General features: G+C 53.2%; 1 protein-coding gene across 3 annotated transcripts in view; it reads right to left on the minus strand.

Moving 5' to 3' along the window:
- Positions 1-7,075: 7,075 nt before the first annotated feature.
- Positions 7,076-16,934, minus strand: part of Ramp1 (receptor activity modifying protein 1) — a 43,331-nt gene continuing 33,472 nt past the window's right edge. For all 3 annotated transcript variants that reach the window (XM_046456964.2, XM_046456962.2, XM_046456963.2), the window contains one exon: positions 7,076-7,740. In XM_046456964.2, the coding sequence (XP_046312920.1) occupies positions 7,485-7,740 (256 nt within the window). In that variant the 3' untranslated portion in view covers positions 7,076-7,484. The remainder of the gene's footprint in view (positions 7,741-16,934) is intronic.

Raw genomic sequence — 16,934 nt, forward strand, 5'->3', positions numbered from 1 at the left:
GCCTTCTGAGTACTTGGGTTTACAGGTGTGGGGCAGGCATGTGCCACCACATCTGGCTTCCTTTCTATTTCTTTAGTGATAATTGATGTATAGATTTTTCTTCTCAAGTTTATTTCAGTAAATCACAATTTACACAAAACGAAATTAAGATGGAATGATTTTCCCTCAGAAAAAAGGTAGAGTATCAAAATAACTGAGGAAACGTAGAAAACTGAATATATCAATAAACATGAAGACTCAAAAAGGAATGCTATTTAAAATAGGTATTCTCCAACATGTTCATGAGTGTGACCCCCCAAGTTCCTAGAATTATGTAATTTTATTCTATTACTTAAATTTTTGATAGAAAGAACACATTTTCACTATGAAGCCTCCATCAGTGAGGCCCCTGGTGCCGGCTGTGGACTGGGCGCTGCCTGTTTCTGCTCTCCGGTTTGACGTTGCTGTTTCTGTGTGTTCTTCTAGGCTGCTCCCATGTGTAAGCATGTCCGCGTGGACAGCCATCCCTGAGTAGCTAGGGGGACTAACATCCACAGAGGCTCAAGATCCTTATATAAAATGGTGTGTTTTGTTAAAACCTATGCCCATTCTTCTGTGTGCTTGAAATCAGCTCCACATTACTTACCTAACAGTGTAAATGCTGTGTAAATGGGTGTTGGACTGAGCTTCTAGGGAATAACAACAAGAAAAATAATCTGAACATGTTCAGTACAGATGCAATTTTTCCCAGATATTTTGAATCGGAGTTGGTTGGATTCACAGGTACAGGGCCCGCAGAAATGCAGGACTGACTACGTCCTTCTGCGTTGTCCTGCGGACACTGCCACTTCACGTGGACATCTTCCTACATGAGGGCGCACAGAAGGCCTCCTTATGTTTTCTTGGCAATATGCTCCCCTTATGCAGCTGTGAAGAACTGTTCTCTGTGAAGGTGGGTTATTTCCAGTTGTTCTCTATTCCGGTCCATGCTGCAATGAACATCACTAGAGTTTTTCCTCACAATGATTTATTTATGTAGGATAGAGTCCCAGAAGGGACAAGGCTGGGTGACAAGGAATGTGGATTGAAAGTCTCCCGGGTTCCACTCATTTGGCCTCCCATAGGCTGCTATTCTTTGCGTTTCCATTAATGTCAGTGGATTTCATCATCCCAAATTTTGCTAACATAATTTACAAGAATCAATATCTCATTATTGTTTTAATGTTCGATTTCCTGATCACCTGAGGCACAGCATCTTTTCAGGTATTGATCAAGAATTTCTATTTTCCTTCTCTGCATTTCTTATGTGCTATGAACCATTCCAGAGCATAAAATAAGACGGAAGCTTTTCAGTCCATTGTCTCAAAGGACACAAGCTTGAGAGCTTGCAAAATCCTTATAAAAAGAGAAATTTTGAAAAAACTACAGGCTCACTTATGACATCCATGGGAAAATACGAAAGAAAGCAGAAGTATTAGAGCGTGAATATGTGTGTGCAGTGGGTATGGCGTCAACTTGCAGGGCAGAACATTACTGTGTCCCTGCTTCTCTGCGGACATCTTCCCAGAGCTGAGAGCCGCATTATGTGATGGGCACAGCACTGAGGACTTCTTTTCCTTATGCAAATGTCAGCATTGTTTTCTCTTTTAAAGAGAAGAAATAACACTCAGTACCGGTTCTGGCAAAGGTGTGAATAAGAAGAAACTCTCCTTGATGCTGCTGGGTGGGGGGATACAAATGTGTCATGGATCCTGGCAACTGATACAAAGCTTAAGGATCCCCTGACCCGGGTATTGTCTCTCTAAGCACTTAAGTAAGAAAAAAGGAACTGTACACCAGAGCCTTATTTATAAATAGAGATAGATAAAACAGACAACACCCTGCCATTAAAAACTTATAAAACCCGTGTAGTCATTAAAAAAAAAAAAAGACTCACTGAGTTGCCCAGGCTGGCCTCAGACTGGCGTACTCTGGCCTCAGCCTCTCCAGTCAACCGGGATCACAAGCATGCACCATAGCACCTGACCTTCGTTTTTTTTTTTTTAAATAATATTTTTAGTGGAAAAATTCTTTAGAAGACAATATGAGGCCGTTTTTGTGTTTTAGGCCATCTCTATGTATGTATATATCTATTGATGTATCATTTATGTAGCTAAGTATAAAGTTTGGGAGATTTAAAAATTGTCTGAGTGGTAGGAAGTAAAACCTTTTGTTTCATGTTCCTGTATTTTCTACAATTTATAGGATACTTCTATGATAAAAGAAATTGTTTTTATGCAGAATTTTGAAGGCAACAAGAAATTAAATGTCTGACAAGGGAGGATTCACTGACCAAGTTGTGGGTCTCTGACTTATTAATTACAATTGATGAATCCAGTAAGTGCTTTTCTGAATCCATACGACGTGCTGAGCGCCGTTTTAAGCATGAGAAGTTCTTTGGCCATTCTGTGTTGTATCTAAATATGCCTTCAGTAAGGAAAAAGAAGAAGATCGAAGGGAAGAGAAAGGAAAGGGAGAAAGGAGGGCGGAGGTAAGCGAGCGCGGAGCGAGGGCGCCCTGGGGCAGCAGAGGGCAGGGCTGCAGCGCAGCTGACCCTCTGCTCCGCACGGTGGCGCCTCCGGCTCGCGTGCGCCCCTAGTGGAAGCCGAGTGCCCTGCGCGGCGTGTCTCCCCTGACCGCACCCACTGTCCTGCAGAGGGGGCTGCACCCCAGTTTTTGTTCTAGGCTCCTCTGAACTCCAGGCCGACGCCCCACTCAGGCCCAGGGAACTGTCTGGGCCAGCCTGGGTCTGATCTGCGTCCTGATCTGGAAAATCATGTCCAGCTGCATGTGACCAGAAAGGACTTGAGAGCTAGAAAGCAGGTCTCCCTAAAACCACGGCCCTTCCAACAGGAAGCCAAGCCCCGCGCCAGGAATTCGTGGTTCCATTTGTATCAGTTTTGAAAGTCTGCTTTAAATAAATAAATTGGAGGGTTGGGGAGATGGAAGGGGATGGAAGGGACCACTGGGTGGGCAGCCTTGGGTTAAGAGAGGGTCTGCAGGAGTGGAAGGCCAGGGGCCTGGGGGCTACTGCAGCCAGCATGGTGTTGGCCTGAGAGGATCCTAGCTGGGGACACCCACAGACCCCGCCCTAAGCTGCCTGTGCTTGTATTCCCCAAGTTCAGTCACCAGTTGTCTTGTTGGCTGCAGGGTCATCAGCCCTCGGGGACTTCCAGCAAGGACAGGCAAGGCTTCTGCACAGGTGTGAGGCTGCACAGTGCTCCCTTCTCAGTGAGCTCTGCTGAGAGTGGGGGGAAAGCAGGAGACTGCCACATTCTTCAGCGCTTCCCCCAGGGATGGGCACCCCTGGACAGGGTGGCCCCTGGGCAGAGTGGGCACAGCTGCTGTACAGGCCAGCCCGCTTGGACTTACAGTTCCCAGAGTTGCAGACACTGAAGGCACACACAGCAGGAGGCGGCCGGCCTCCCTGCCCTTACTCCATGGTCCTATGCCAGGGAGGCAGCCAGGCTTGGAGAGAGAACTGGGACTCAGGGCTTCAGCTCTGTACTCGTGCCCAGGGACACCTGGAATGTGCTGGTGACTCTCTGTGCCTCAGTCTCCCTACCTGCAAAACAGACATGGCCTCCGCACCGAGGACAGCTAGGAGAGCAGCTGTGAAGAATGCCACCCTTGGTGGTGGCTCCCTGGTCCTGCGTAGCCTTCTCTTTGCCTAGCCTCTGCGTGTCTGACCAAGGACAGCTCATGCCCTGGGAACAGGCCAGCTGCCGCCTGCCCTCCCGTTCTGCTGCCTGCAGCAGGCTGACCCCACGGGCCCCTCTCACATGCCTGAACAGTCTTCCTCTCTCCCAGGGCTGCCCGGTTCACTCAAGAAAAATACTTTTCTTCCTCTTCCCTCAGCCCTCATCTCTTTGTTCCTTTCTAGGATGGAGGGGGGCACTATCCTGTCTGGAGCATGGCATCGGAGAGTTCTCCATTTCCTGGGATGAGCTGCAGAGCGCCTCTGGGCCCTCACCCCCACCCTGGCCCATCAGGCCTCCCACTTCCCAGCCAGAGCGCGGCTGGTGCACTTTGGGGAGAAGCAGGTTTTTACCCCACCGTGCGGTGTTTCTGGAGCACCTCTGGCCACAGTGCTGTTCTCCACAGCGAGTTGGGACACTCTAGTCCCACAACAGCTTCAGGTGGCTGCAGTTTCGAGCTGGACACCGCCAAAGTAGCCTTGGTGGGTGGGGGAGGCGGGCTATGTTATGGGCCAAGTCCTCTCTGAATTCATGGGTGAAATCTGAAGCTCTGGTACCGTAGAATTCTTTTTTTTGTTTTTTAAATAATTTTTTTTTTAGTTTTACGTGGACACAATACCTTTATTTTATTTTTTTGAGGTGCTGAGGATTGAACCCAGGGCCTCGAAAGCTTGCAAGGCAAGCTCTCTACCAGTGAGCCCATGTCCCCAGCCCTTTTTAAATTTTTTTCTTAATTTTATTTATTTTTATGTGGTGCTAAGGATCAAATGCAGGTCTTCACATGTGCTAGGCGAGCACTCTACTGCTGAATCACAACCCCAGCCTCCTTTTTAAATTTTTTGAGACAGGGTCTCACTAAGTTGCTAAGGCTGGCCTCAAACTCTCAATCCTCCTGCCTCAGCCTTCCGAGTTGCTGGGATTACAGGTGTGTCCACTGTACCCAGTGGTTCATATTTCTTCTGCTCCTTTATGTTTCTGTCTGAAAGCCTTACCTTCCTATCCACCTCCTTGGGCTGCTATTAGCTGTTTGGGGATCTTCTTGCCACCCTTGTGGCTGGACCTGGTACCTGCCGCTGCTTCCTCAGACCATGTTTCTAATCCAGAAATGGAGTTCCTGGCCCTATCCCCTCCTCCTACCCCTTGAAGCGGCCCACGGATGACTCCTGCCAGTTTGTCTCTCAGGAGGGGCTCAGATGGGTGGGGGACGGGCACCTGCCTGGCCGTCCCCAGGCCCAGCGAGAAGGGTGAGTTGCGAGAAGGATGACTTGCAGGCTGAACAGCAAACAGCTCCTTAGGCTGCTCCTTGCGCATTCCTCTGCCGGGCACATGTGTAACCAGAGCAAAGACCGGCCTCGCGGTGTCCCAGGAAGGAAAACCAAAGTCAGGTCCCAGGTCACCTCCCCGGACAGCCTTGGAAAATGCTGAATTGTACGTTTTCCTTACCTTTGTTCTAAGGGGAACCAAAGGGCAATTATGTCCCCCACACAGAGAACAGCACCTACGGCCTCACCTGCCCGGGCCCCGGGCTCTGCTCCCCCACCCTCTCCCTGCTCCCGCCCAAGCATGTGGCTCCTCTGGCGGTGGCCAGCTCTTGAAGGAGCTTAGACGCCGTCCCTGGGGTAGGGTGGACGACCTGGGTGAGGCCACCTCTCCCCATGCACAGGGAGCCAGAGTGATCAAGAGGTTGCTCAAAGTCACACAGCTGGGAAGGAGTCTTCAGTGTTCAGGGCCTGCTCTGCCACGGGCTTCCCGATGCCTCCAGGAGCCATCTGTCACCAGAAAGTGACGTTCAGCAATCAGGATGGGGACTAGATCCAGACTCCCCCACCCACCAAGGCATGCTGTTACCATCTCTCGGGTCACGTCAGGCCATTCTCCCCCAGGGTGACGTGGCATGGGACTGTGTAACACACAACACGGAGACCATCTCACCTCCCTGTTTGGAAATGTCTTTTCCAGTGACCTCCGGACCACAGGAAAATTCCCCATGTGCTCCACTTCAGGAAACTGGTCATCTGGAGTTCATCTAAGCAGCTGTCCTCAGCGGGGGCCGAGGATGTCTCCCCACAGATCGGCCCCCCACCCCGTGTCCTTTGCACATCTCTGATTATGTCTTTGGGACACATTTCTAGAAGGGAAGTGACTGGGCAGAAGCACCGGGAGACTTTCGGGTCCGTATTTCTCTAACTTGTCCTTCAGGACAACGGTGCGGATTTTCTTTTTTCAAGACAAGAGGCAGATTTCACAGCTGGGCCCAGGGCTGCTCTGAGAGGAGGGAAGTGCTCTGGGTCCCAGCTCCTCTGCAGGCCCAGGCTGTTCCTGGCCCGCCTGGGGACATCTTTTCTTTGAAGATTATCTCAATCCAGAGCTGCTTCTGGCTTCCAGGAAAGCCTGAGCATTCCATCCCCAGAGCTTGTTAATGAGCAGCGCTGGGAGCCACAGCAGACGCCAGCTTCATGTCCCAGGCTGAGTCCCTGCTCCCGGGCTGGTCTGGGATCCTTAGACTTCCAGCCAACTTTCCCCCTAAGATTTCCATAATGAAGCTGGGGAGAAGGGGTCATTTATTCAGCTCAGGACACAGATAAAGCAAGTCAATCTTCTCCTTCAAATTAAAACTCTCATTGCACCGGGCACAGTGGCACACGCCTGTAATCCCAGTGGCTCGGGAGACCGAGGCAGGGGGATCACGTGTTCAAAGCCAGCCTCAGCAACAGTGAGGCACTAAGCAACTCAGTGAGACCCTGTCTCTAAATGAAATGCAAAATAGGGCTGTGGACAGGGCTCGGTGGTCGAGTGCCTCTGAGTTCCTGGGTACCAAAACCAACAAACAGACAAACAAAAAACCTCACAAAAACTCTCTTTGCTTTCCCAGGCCTCCCAGTGTGGCCAGGTGGGTGGGGAGTTCAAGGTGAGGTCAGAAGCTGGGGGGGCACCACTTCGGGGCCCCTCTTGGCCTTCATCTGCCCTGCATGGTGGGGTTTCTCGGGGACTTTTGAGAAAAGGATCCCTTGGGTAAGTCAGGCAACAACTTCAACTCTTCCTCTTCTGTGGAATGGGACGAAGACAAGCCGTCGCCACGGCTGCTCCGAGGAGTTTGTGAACACAGCTCCCTCGCCTGCTCCTGGCTCACGCACACACTATTCTATTCCTGTTGTTGTGTTTATTATTTCCAATGCTAAAAGCAGGGGCTGTGGGGTGGTGTCCACATGGCACCGTCACCGCCACTGGAGCCTCAGACACCGTCTCCGTGACGAGCCCCTGAAGACCCCACCTGTCAGAGGAGACGCCTCTGCCCAGAGTGACTGCCTCATGCTCTCATCCCAGGGACAGGTCACTTCTGTCCAGAAATAAGGACACTCTTTCAGTTCAGAAGATCCTTTTAATCAGAAGCTACACATGTACACAAACACAGCTAAGGGGGGGACCTGGAATGCAGGCGGGGACATTGTGGGTTGCATGCATGCTAGAGACCCAAGCGTGGCACTTCCCAGGGACAAGTCAGTCCTGTCCCTTCTTCCCTCCCGGAGGCTCGAGGTCAATCACCAGCACGATTACTCTCAAGTCCTGTGGGCACCTCTTTTTTTATCTTTATTTTGTTTATTTACTTTTATGAGGTGCTGAGGGTGGAACCCAGGACCTTGCATGTGCTAGGCGAGCGCTGTACCGCTGAGCCGCAGCCCAGCCCTGTGGGCTCCTCTTGTGCAAGGAGGTCACCCCGAGCTCCCCTCCCTCCCCAGCCTCCCACGCTTGGCAGGCAGCCCAGGCCGCCTACACGATGCCCTCGGTGCGCTTGCTCCTCCAGACCACCAGCGCCGTCATAAGCAGGGTCACCAAGATGGGGAGCACGATGAAGGGACAGAGGATGCCCCTGGCTGGGTCCTGCACGGACCTGCCGGAGATGGCGCAGAGCCTGAAGTAGTGGCGGTGGACCGCCACGAAGAACCTGTCCACCTCTGTGTTGGGCCAGAAGCAATCCAGGTTCGCGGCCACGGCCTTGGTGCACTCAGTGAGCTCCCCGTAGCTCCTGTGGAGGCAAAAGGAGGCCATCAGGGCACCCAGCTGGGCTCAGTCCCGAAGCCCAGGCTCTGAGGCAGTGGCCCTGGCTTTAGGAGGTGAGGGTCCTGCACCAGCAGACTGCTGGGCACACCACCAGAGGACACGAGCCGCCCGCCGCACCCGGGGCTGTGGGCTCTGTGCCGTGGTAGGACCCGTTCACACCCTGACGTGGCCGCCTGCCAGGTCCCTGCTGAGTCACTCACCCACCAGTGCAGTGACGGTGGGTAACTGAGCCAGTTTCTTCCTGTCAGGATCTGGGTGCCCACAAGGATTTGAGGCCCATGGTGCAGCGAAGTTAACCGCAGCAACAGAACCCCAAACCCAGCATGGCTCCAGGGGAGATGGACTCCAATCCCACACCACCAGCCCACCAGAAGGGGTGTGCCCATCTCCAGATGCCAGTGACATCTGCCTGTCCCTTCTGTTCCACAGGTGGCGCTCAGCATTCAAGTGGAAATTACTCAGGGTTTTGTTCAGGAGCAAAGAAAAACCAACGTGTTGCCAAGAGAAAAAATGATCAACAGAATCAGACTTGGAGATGACCCGGGGGGCAAGTGTCAGACAATGCTTGGTTTGGATATGATCTGTCCCCAGGGGCCACTGGCCTGGTCCCTAGTGCGGTGGTGTTGGAGACAGGCAGAGCCTGGCAGGAGGTCTTGAGGTCATGATGGGCTGTCCTCGGGAGTGAGTGATGTGGTCCTCGCCAGGTGGTGGCTACAGAAGCCCGCTCCGTTCTGGCCAGCCTCCAGCTTCCTGCCTGGGGATGGGATCTCTTGCATCTGGACATGCCCCTGTGGTTGCCATTTGTCATGAGGGCCTCATCAGAGGCCATGCCACGCTATTTGGACTTTTAGCCTCCAAAATGTGGGCTAAATAAACCTGTTTTATTCATGAGTAGCTTGCTTCAGGTGTTTTGTTATAGTAATGACAACAGATTAATGTAGGCAGGAAATTTAAAATGATTAGTATGCTAAAGAGTCTAGCAGAAAGGTAGACAATTGCGTGAATGGGTGGGGAATTTCAGCAGAGATGGAAACTCTAAGACAAGTAAAAGAAAATCACTAGAAACAGAAAGCAGGATATCAGAGATGCTTCCTTCTTATGGGCTCATCAGCAGAAGGAGTCAGTGAAATTGAAGATAGATTGGTAGAAATTACCCAAACGGAAACACAGAGAAGAAGAAGGGCTGGAAACCAAAGCAGAGCATCCAAGAACCTTGGCAACGTCATACCACCACACATGATGCCGACTCTGCTGCAGATCTGTCCCAGAGGGAGGAGCGATGGAGTACAAGAAATATCTGGTGAGACAACAGCTGAGACTATCCCCCAAATAAGGAAAAACATCACATCATACCCCCAAGAAGTTTAGGGAAGCACAAACAGGCCCGAAAAACAGCACAGCAACACCAGACATTATCAAAGTCACATGGCCTGTACCAGAGAAAGAAGTCTGGGAGTTGTTGGTGGGGGTCCTCCAAACGGGTCAGAGCCGACTTCTTCTCAGAGGCTGGGCAAGCCGGGAGACTTCCTTAAACAGAATCCTATACTCAGCAAAATACCTTCCAAATAGGAGGTTGAAATAAAGACTTTTTCAGAAGAAACTGAGTTTATTGATAGGAATGTTAAAGAAAACGCAGAACTCAGTCAAAAGAATGTACCAGAAAGTTTCAGATTCATTCAAAGAAGTGAAGGGCTCTGGAAGTGGCAAACATGGAAGGTAAGTCAAGTCACTTCTTCTGATTTTTAACCTAGAAATGTTTGTGACTGGAGCAAGGCCGTGCAGCAAATACGGGGAGGCCCCAGGGGCGCTTTAGGGGGCCATCTGAGGAAAGTGGGGGCCTCGCAGCATCCAAGCCCCTCTACCCCGCCCATCACGTGGCCTCTGAGCTGCGGGGCTTCTCTCTCACCCCAGTGGCCTCCTGGTGCAACTCTGGTGCACGGGCCTCCTGCAGCCCCTGAGTGGCCACATGGAGGGAGGGACTAGGCAGACAGTGGGGACTGGTCCCATCCCCTCTGCTCGCTGGCATTGGGGTGCCTGGTCTTTCCCAGAGAGCGAGGACTCATGCTTCAAGTAGAAAACAGAAGTGGAAGAAGCCACAGAAGTTGTGACAGGCTGGGTCTCGTGAGGAAGCAGTGACTCAGTGCGTGCCCAGTGCCTGGACACCACAAGCTCCAGAGTGTAGGTGCTGCTGCTGGAGCCCAGTCCACCCTGGGAGCTGGCTGTCAGACTGACGCACACACTGGTCTGAATGACTGTCCTCTGTCCCCACCTGGGATCCACAAACCCACAGGCAGTTTCTGGTGACATGACCGAGAACACTGAGCCCGTCCTCTGTGGCCTGAGGAGTGGAGCTGGGATACCTCCACAGGAGGGGGCGCCTCTGGGCTGGCCAACCTGAGCAGGAAGGAGCCCCGACTCTGGAAGCCACCTCGCCATGCATGGCTCCACAGCTGAGCCTGTGGCAGGCTATTCCGGGACCAGGCGCTCTCTCCTGGATGGGTTGGTGTAGAGTGAAGCCATCTACCGCTAAAAATATCTCCAGTCTGCGGGTGGCTGCCCACTTCATCCTGTTTATTTATACTAAAGTGACAGCTGAGGCTTTCAATACTGTTGTGAGTTCTGTCAGTAAAGATGAGATGAAAGAATTCCACCCCCCCGCCCCCAGGGCGGAAATTCTGCTCTAAAGCACACAGCCTGGACGAGACCCAAAATAGTCCTGAAAAGTCCTCTGGCTTTGACTCTGCATCTTCAGTTCTCGTGTCACTGAATAATTACCCTTTTTTGGCTAGGATTGTTATTCTGGGCCACAAAGCAAATTCAGCTTGGAATGTTCCTGAATTCTATGGTGGGAGTTTCCCAAGCCTCCAGGTCCCAGCGCAAGGCTCCAGAACCATGGTGCATGGCTGCGGACTTGTTGACAAGATGGTACCCACTCACGTCCACAGGTGCGCCACCTGCTCTGGGGAAACCCAAGGCTGCCGCTGTGCCCACAACCCCCCGCTGGCCCTCATACCGAGTGTGTGGGCCTGGGCCCTGCTGCCCACGGCCTAGGTTCAAGTCCCGCTCCATCTCTCATCCTGAGGGACCCGGGGACCCATCTCACCTGTTCCCACCTTGGTCTGCTTACATTAAGAGGCAGGCCTGGGACCCACTTCCAGGTGACCCACTTGAGGATGGCCGAGGAGCCTGTCAGAATGCCAACTAACGGGGGCATTTGGATGGGGAGGGCATGGAGGGAATTTGGGAAACAGAGTGAGGCCTGTGGGGTGTCTGGCTGGGTCTCTCTCTGGAAATAGAAATGGCTAATGATCATCTGAAAAAATATTTAGCTCCGTTAATAAGAAAAAAATTAAAAAGCAAACATTAGTATGATGCTTCTCTCAAAAACAAGAAGTATGGCTCTTTCTGGGAATTATCCTAAGTGAAACATTTGAAATGTAGACAAAAGTAAAGAAAGAAGGTGCTCTCTGCAGGGGTATGTTATGCAAAACTGCAAACAAGGCAGTGGCCAAGCAGGCTGAGGCTCTCTTGGGTAGCTAGCATAGGAGAAATTCCAGATGTGGGCAAATATTTATGTTATGATGCTGAACAAAGCAGCAACTGATTAGCCCAATTACACAAGCCCAGGTGGCCTTGTGGGAGGAGGGGACATGCCCTTCAGTATATGTCGAACCACCAGAATGACAGTGATATATAGGGCTGAGGTTCTCTTACGTACTTTTTTGGATTTTCCAAGTTCTCTACAGTAAGCGTACATCATTTTTTTTCACATGTTTACTGGTGAATCATAGTTGTACATATTGAGGGGATTTGTGTCACCTACTCATACATGCGTGCAATAAGACAGCATCATTTGGCCAATGTCACTCCCCCCACGTCCCCTCTCCTTCCCTCCTCCGGCCCTACTGATCTCCCTTTGATTCTTAGGAGATCCACCCCCCCTTTCTTTCCTTTTTTTCCTCTCTAGCTTTTGCCTAAGAGAGAAAACATATGACCCTTGACCTTCTGAGTTTGACTTATTTCACTGAACATGATGGTGTCTAGTTTCATCGGTTTTCCTGCAAACGCCATGATTTCATTTTTCTTACGGCTGAATAAAACTCTACGTGTATATATACCACATTTTCTTTATCCACTTATCTGCTGATGGACACTGGGGCTGAGTCCCGAGTTTGGCTCTTGGGAATCGAGCTGCTACAGACACGGTGTGCGTGTGTCGCTGCATTGTGATCACTGTAGTTCTTCAGGGTAAACACTGAGGAGTGATCCAGCTGGGTCCCGGGTGGTTCCTTGCCTATTTTGAGGGATCTCCTTACTGATATCCATGGGGCTGTGTAAAGAGTATTCTTTTCCTCCACGCCCTCTCCAGCGTTTAGCACGATTTGTATCTTGATGGCTGCCATGCTGACTGGTGTGAGATGAAATCTCAGTGCAGTTTTGATTTGCATTTCCTTAATTGCTAATGAGCACACATTATTTTTAATATATAATTCTATAAAAGAGCTTATTTTAGGAAGAATGACTACAGAAAACTGAATGATGAGGTCACTGGTTTTGCAGCCACATGCTTCATTTCTGTGATAGCAGGAAGCAGTGGTGGCACACGGGCAGCCCCTCCCACTGGGAGGTGGCCGCCTCCTTTCCAGAGGTCCTTGAGGTCTCAGTTGCCTCCTGAAAGGAATGGGGTGCCCGCAGTGCCCTGGGCAGGATGCTGTGGGTGAGCTTACAACAGCAAGCCTGGTGCCCCCGCTGTGTCAGGGCCAGGCCACTAGGTGGCGTTACCTCCCTGGGGGCCTCCTCATTCCCCTCCCTGTCCCTCCCTCCTCCTGCTGCCGTAGCTCCCCTTCTCCCTAGGCTCTTGCTCTTGCAGATTCCTTCCCTCTTTGGCCTGGGCTGTGACACCCACCACCAGTGACCCTCACCCTCCGCTGGAGCCTTGGCCCAGCCACTGCAGACCCAGGGAAGCCCCACCCATCCCAACTGTCTCGGCACCCTTGCCCCAGGGCCCCTCCCCTCCTGAGGGCCCCTCCCTGGGCCAGGTTGGGGGCTGTGCTGTGTTGGGGGTTAGTGTAACTCACTGCCACTTCATCTGCTCTGCGCGGGGAGCTGGCATCTCTGTGCCCTCTCCCCACAGCAGCAGCCGGTGGCCGTGGAACATCAGCCTGTTTGCGGCCCACTCTGCTGTGCTCAGCCTGCTCACACTTTTCCACCTGCCTCTCACCGTCAGTGCTCCTGCTGCAGCCCACCTGCGAGGGACTGAAAACCTCCGTCGCAGGGGGCCTCCCTCTCTCTGGCCACATTCCACCACGGGGCCCTGGTCCTGTGCGGGGCCTCCGCACATGCCCTTAACCTTGTCTCCACCAGGCAACCTCTGCTCAAGAAGGCTTTCCTGAAGTTCCGTCGTATCTGGCTTCCTCTGTAAGGTGGGGTTTTCCCTCCTAGCCGTGTCCTGCTCTGGGCCTGCACTTTGCTGGTCTCAGCAACCAGACAGTGTGTTCCTAGCAGCCACCTCAAAGGCATAGTGACACCCACGCCAGAGGGGCCCAGCTGGCCGGCCTGACAGAGCCAGCGGGGGCAGGGACAGCTGTCCACCTTCCTAGTAGTCGCACAAGGCAGTACAGGAAGCAGAACGGACACAGGGACACCACCTGAGAAGGTCTCACGACAGCTCTGACACGCAACAGCTGACAGCTGAGAGTCCCAGGACGGCGTAGAGTCCGGGCTCTGGGGGAGCTTGACATGCCCCCAACGCCAAGAGCAAGCGTCACATAAAATAAACACAGAACATAAAGTGAACAGACCTAGTTAATTCAACGGTGCAGTTCTATTCTGCCGAGAATAAACAATCATATATATATATATATATATATATATATATATATATATATATATATATATAATTTTATTTATCAAATACACCTCCTTTAAAGCTGGGAGAAAGATAAAAAGTCAACGCATATACTTATAGAACACCTAAATCCCTTTTACTTAGAAATAAGTGGAAAAAAAATGGAGGAGAATCAACAATCTTTTTAAAAGCCTCCAGATCCATATTTGGCAACAAAGAGAAAGCCACTATTCCCAAAGCAGAAGTCACAAGGCAATATTCTTTATGATGATGTCAAAAAGTAAAAAATTAGTAAGAAAAGGATAAATTAAAAAAAAAAATAGAGCCGGGTGTGGAGATGCACACCCGTAATCCCAGTGGCTTGGGAGGCTGAGTCAGGAGGATCACAACCTTGTTCACCCGAGGCTCCCTCCTCCTGGCGGTGAGACTCTCTTGCACCTGGTGCAGGTATGCAAGGTGGTTCATAAAGAACAGGCACCCGGACAGACGTCCAGTCGCACCCGGAAAGTCCAAAGAGAGGCGTATTAGAAGCCTTCTGCATCTGTGCCAGCCAGGGGCGCCTGGGCCTTCCCCCCACGTCTCCTTCCTGGGGAGCAGCCACGGTCCCCCCTGCCTGGGCCTCCTGATCTGACAGCAGGATGGTGGGAGAGGCTGGACGGGGCATTCCTTGCTCCTTTTCCTCTAGACCCTCCTGCCTGCTGCCCAGCAGGCTCCAGTGAGCAGAACCAGCCTGGGGCCTGGGGACACACTGCCTCCTTCACCTCAGTTCTTCAGGCCTCACTCTGCTCACTTTTGGGATATATCCACTGGCTCCGTCCTCTGGCCCTCTCAGTGACCCACCCTGTCCCTCTTCACATGAATGCAGCTGCTTTGGGCTGTCCATCTTACTCCGTGGGTGGTGCCCTTTGAGAAGTCAGGGCAGGTCAGGCTTCTGTGGTCCCTGCTAGACCACAGTCACCCCAATTCCTGCAAGCCTACAGTAAGGCTGGTGATGAGATTCACGTGCCTGAGACTCCAGTGCCCACTGAGGGCACCTCTCGGGGCCTTGCTCCCCAAGCCTGGGGAGGGAGGGGTGGTGGTCTTGCACGAAGGAGCCCTGGGAACAGGTGGGGTTTCTGCCCGGACACAGGATGTGCAGTGAGGTAACCCAAGGCCCCCCACACATCTCTCAGAAGTACATCCCACGGCCTGTGCATTCGGGTCCCCCACCAGCCCCATCCAACTCTGTTCCTAGCATCCCAGAAGGAGGCACACTTTTGGGAAGAAGGAGGGGACACCAGAGGCAGAGCCCTCAACTTGGCAATGGGACCCACCGTGGCCAGCTGCCAGCCAGGCAAACTAGCCCCGTGGAGCGAGGAAGGGTACGTCTCCCCCCAGACGGGGTGTGTGGCCTGGCCAGCAGAGCAGAATCGGAATGCCAGCCTCCGCCTCAGCTGGGCCTGTACAGGACACTCCCTTCCTAGCCACTGTGTGTCCTGGGTCACAGCATATCCATCTGGGAAGATGGCAACGGGGCCAAGAGGAGACCAACCAGCCAACTGGCTGAGGTGATGGCTCCATCCACCCCCTTTACAGGAGGCACCCTCCCTAGGTGATTGCTACCAACTGAGGGGACACAAGTTTTTTCTTATCTTCTGGATATTGAAACATTGCTTGGTGGACAGTATAGGGCTCTGATGCCACAAGGGCTGCTCCTGACCCAGCCTGGTTGCCCTAGGCTGAGCACCGGTTGGGCTCAGTGAGGGCCTGGCTCAAACACTGCTCCCCACCTGGGGGTGGTAAGTCCCCGACAGCACCCCAGACTTCCTCAGCTGGGCCAGCCAGCAGAGAAACCCCCTTGGTGTAGGAGATGTGAGAGGGGTTAAAAGAGTAGCCAGGGGCTTCTCAGGGCTTCAAGGTGGCAGAGATGTGGAATGAGGTAGGACCTCGGACCCAGGAGGGAGGCTGAGGCCCAGACCGGCCAGTGAATGTATGCTGGGCTCTGGGGACAGGACAGGACTAGTCTTGGCCTCCTGACAGACTGACGGACACCCGATGATAACTAAGGGCATGTAAAATGGGGAGCTCATTCAGTCTGGGGTGGACGCTCCTCCTGCCCCTTTGCTGGCTTGTCCTCCGAGGACCACATTTGCCTCCCAAAGGGCAGGAGACACCGAGACCTGCTGACACTGGTCGGCCCTGTCCCCTACAGACAAGAGAGCCTGGAGAGGTGACCTGGGAGGACCCAGGGGTCAGTGCACAGCAGGACTGGCCCAGGTTTCAGTCCACCTCTAGGCAGGCCACACTTCCCTTGTTCCAGAGAACCCCCTCCCACTGAGGGCATCCTGGCACCTTGCTCTCCCTTCCCCCGACTCCAGGCCGGGCTTCTGTCACCTCCCTCCACCACTCCTGCTCGGACAGCTCCAAGCTGGGAAGGCGTCTGGGTGCCTCTACCCAGGAGGGCGGAAGCAGGAGGTTTCTAAGTCCATCCCTGGCTCCACATGCAGCTGGCTCTGGCACAGTCAGGCTCCAGAGCTGCCAAGGCAGGCTCCCTGCGGAGAGGCCCCTGGGAGGGCGGGCACGATGCCACCTCTGAGAACAGGCCCAGGCAGAACCTGGCTCCTGGGGCTACAAGATGAAGTGCAGTTTTAAAATTCAGGGGGCATCTGAGCAAAGTCACAGGCTGTCCAGTGCTGGCCCCGCATCCAGGCCCAGGCGGGGGGCTGCTCCGTACCCAGTGATCGTGGTCTGAGAACACAGGACTTGGTGGATGATCACTGAGCTGTCTATTGAAGGCCAGGTACATGTGACCCCTGTGCCCTCTGTAACCCCCAAGAGGTCTCCTGGGGCTCCAGTGGGGATTCCAGGTCTAGGGGTGCAGCCAACCCTGGGCCCAGCTGCAGGGCTGGGTGTGGGGCTGCGACTGTACTCAGGCCTGTCTGGGCCCGGCCTGGGCCCAGGGCTGCTACACTTCTGGGGGCTGACGTGTGCACAAGTCCCAGGATCAGGCCTGACAGCCGGGATGCTATATTTGGACACTATCACCCTGGCGACAATGTCCTTGTGAAGCAACACTGGCGGCTGGAAAGGGCTTTTCCCTCCTGTCTTCCCTCAGGCCCGGCATCCAGCTGGTCGTCCCAGAGCTTGGCTCTCTGCTCCCTGCCTCTCTGAAGCTGAGGGACTCACAGCGACCCTCTGCTGGGCTTCTGGAGGCCTTGAGTGACACACCCTGTTCTCTGCTAGTTGGGTCCTCTGCACTGGGCTGGCCCCACCACAGGTCTCATCAACTCGCTGCCCCATCTAGGTGGCCCCAGTGCCACCCCTGCCCCTCT

This window comes from Marmota monax, unplaced genomic scaffold (genome assembly GCF_021218885.2).
Source record: "Marmota monax isolate L192 unplaced genomic scaffold, Marmota_monax_Labrador192_F-V1.1 WCK01_AAM20220418_F8-fsc00230, whole genome shotgun sequence".
NCBI lineage: Eukaryota > Metazoa > Chordata > Mammalia > Rodentia > Sciuridae > Marmota > Marmota monax.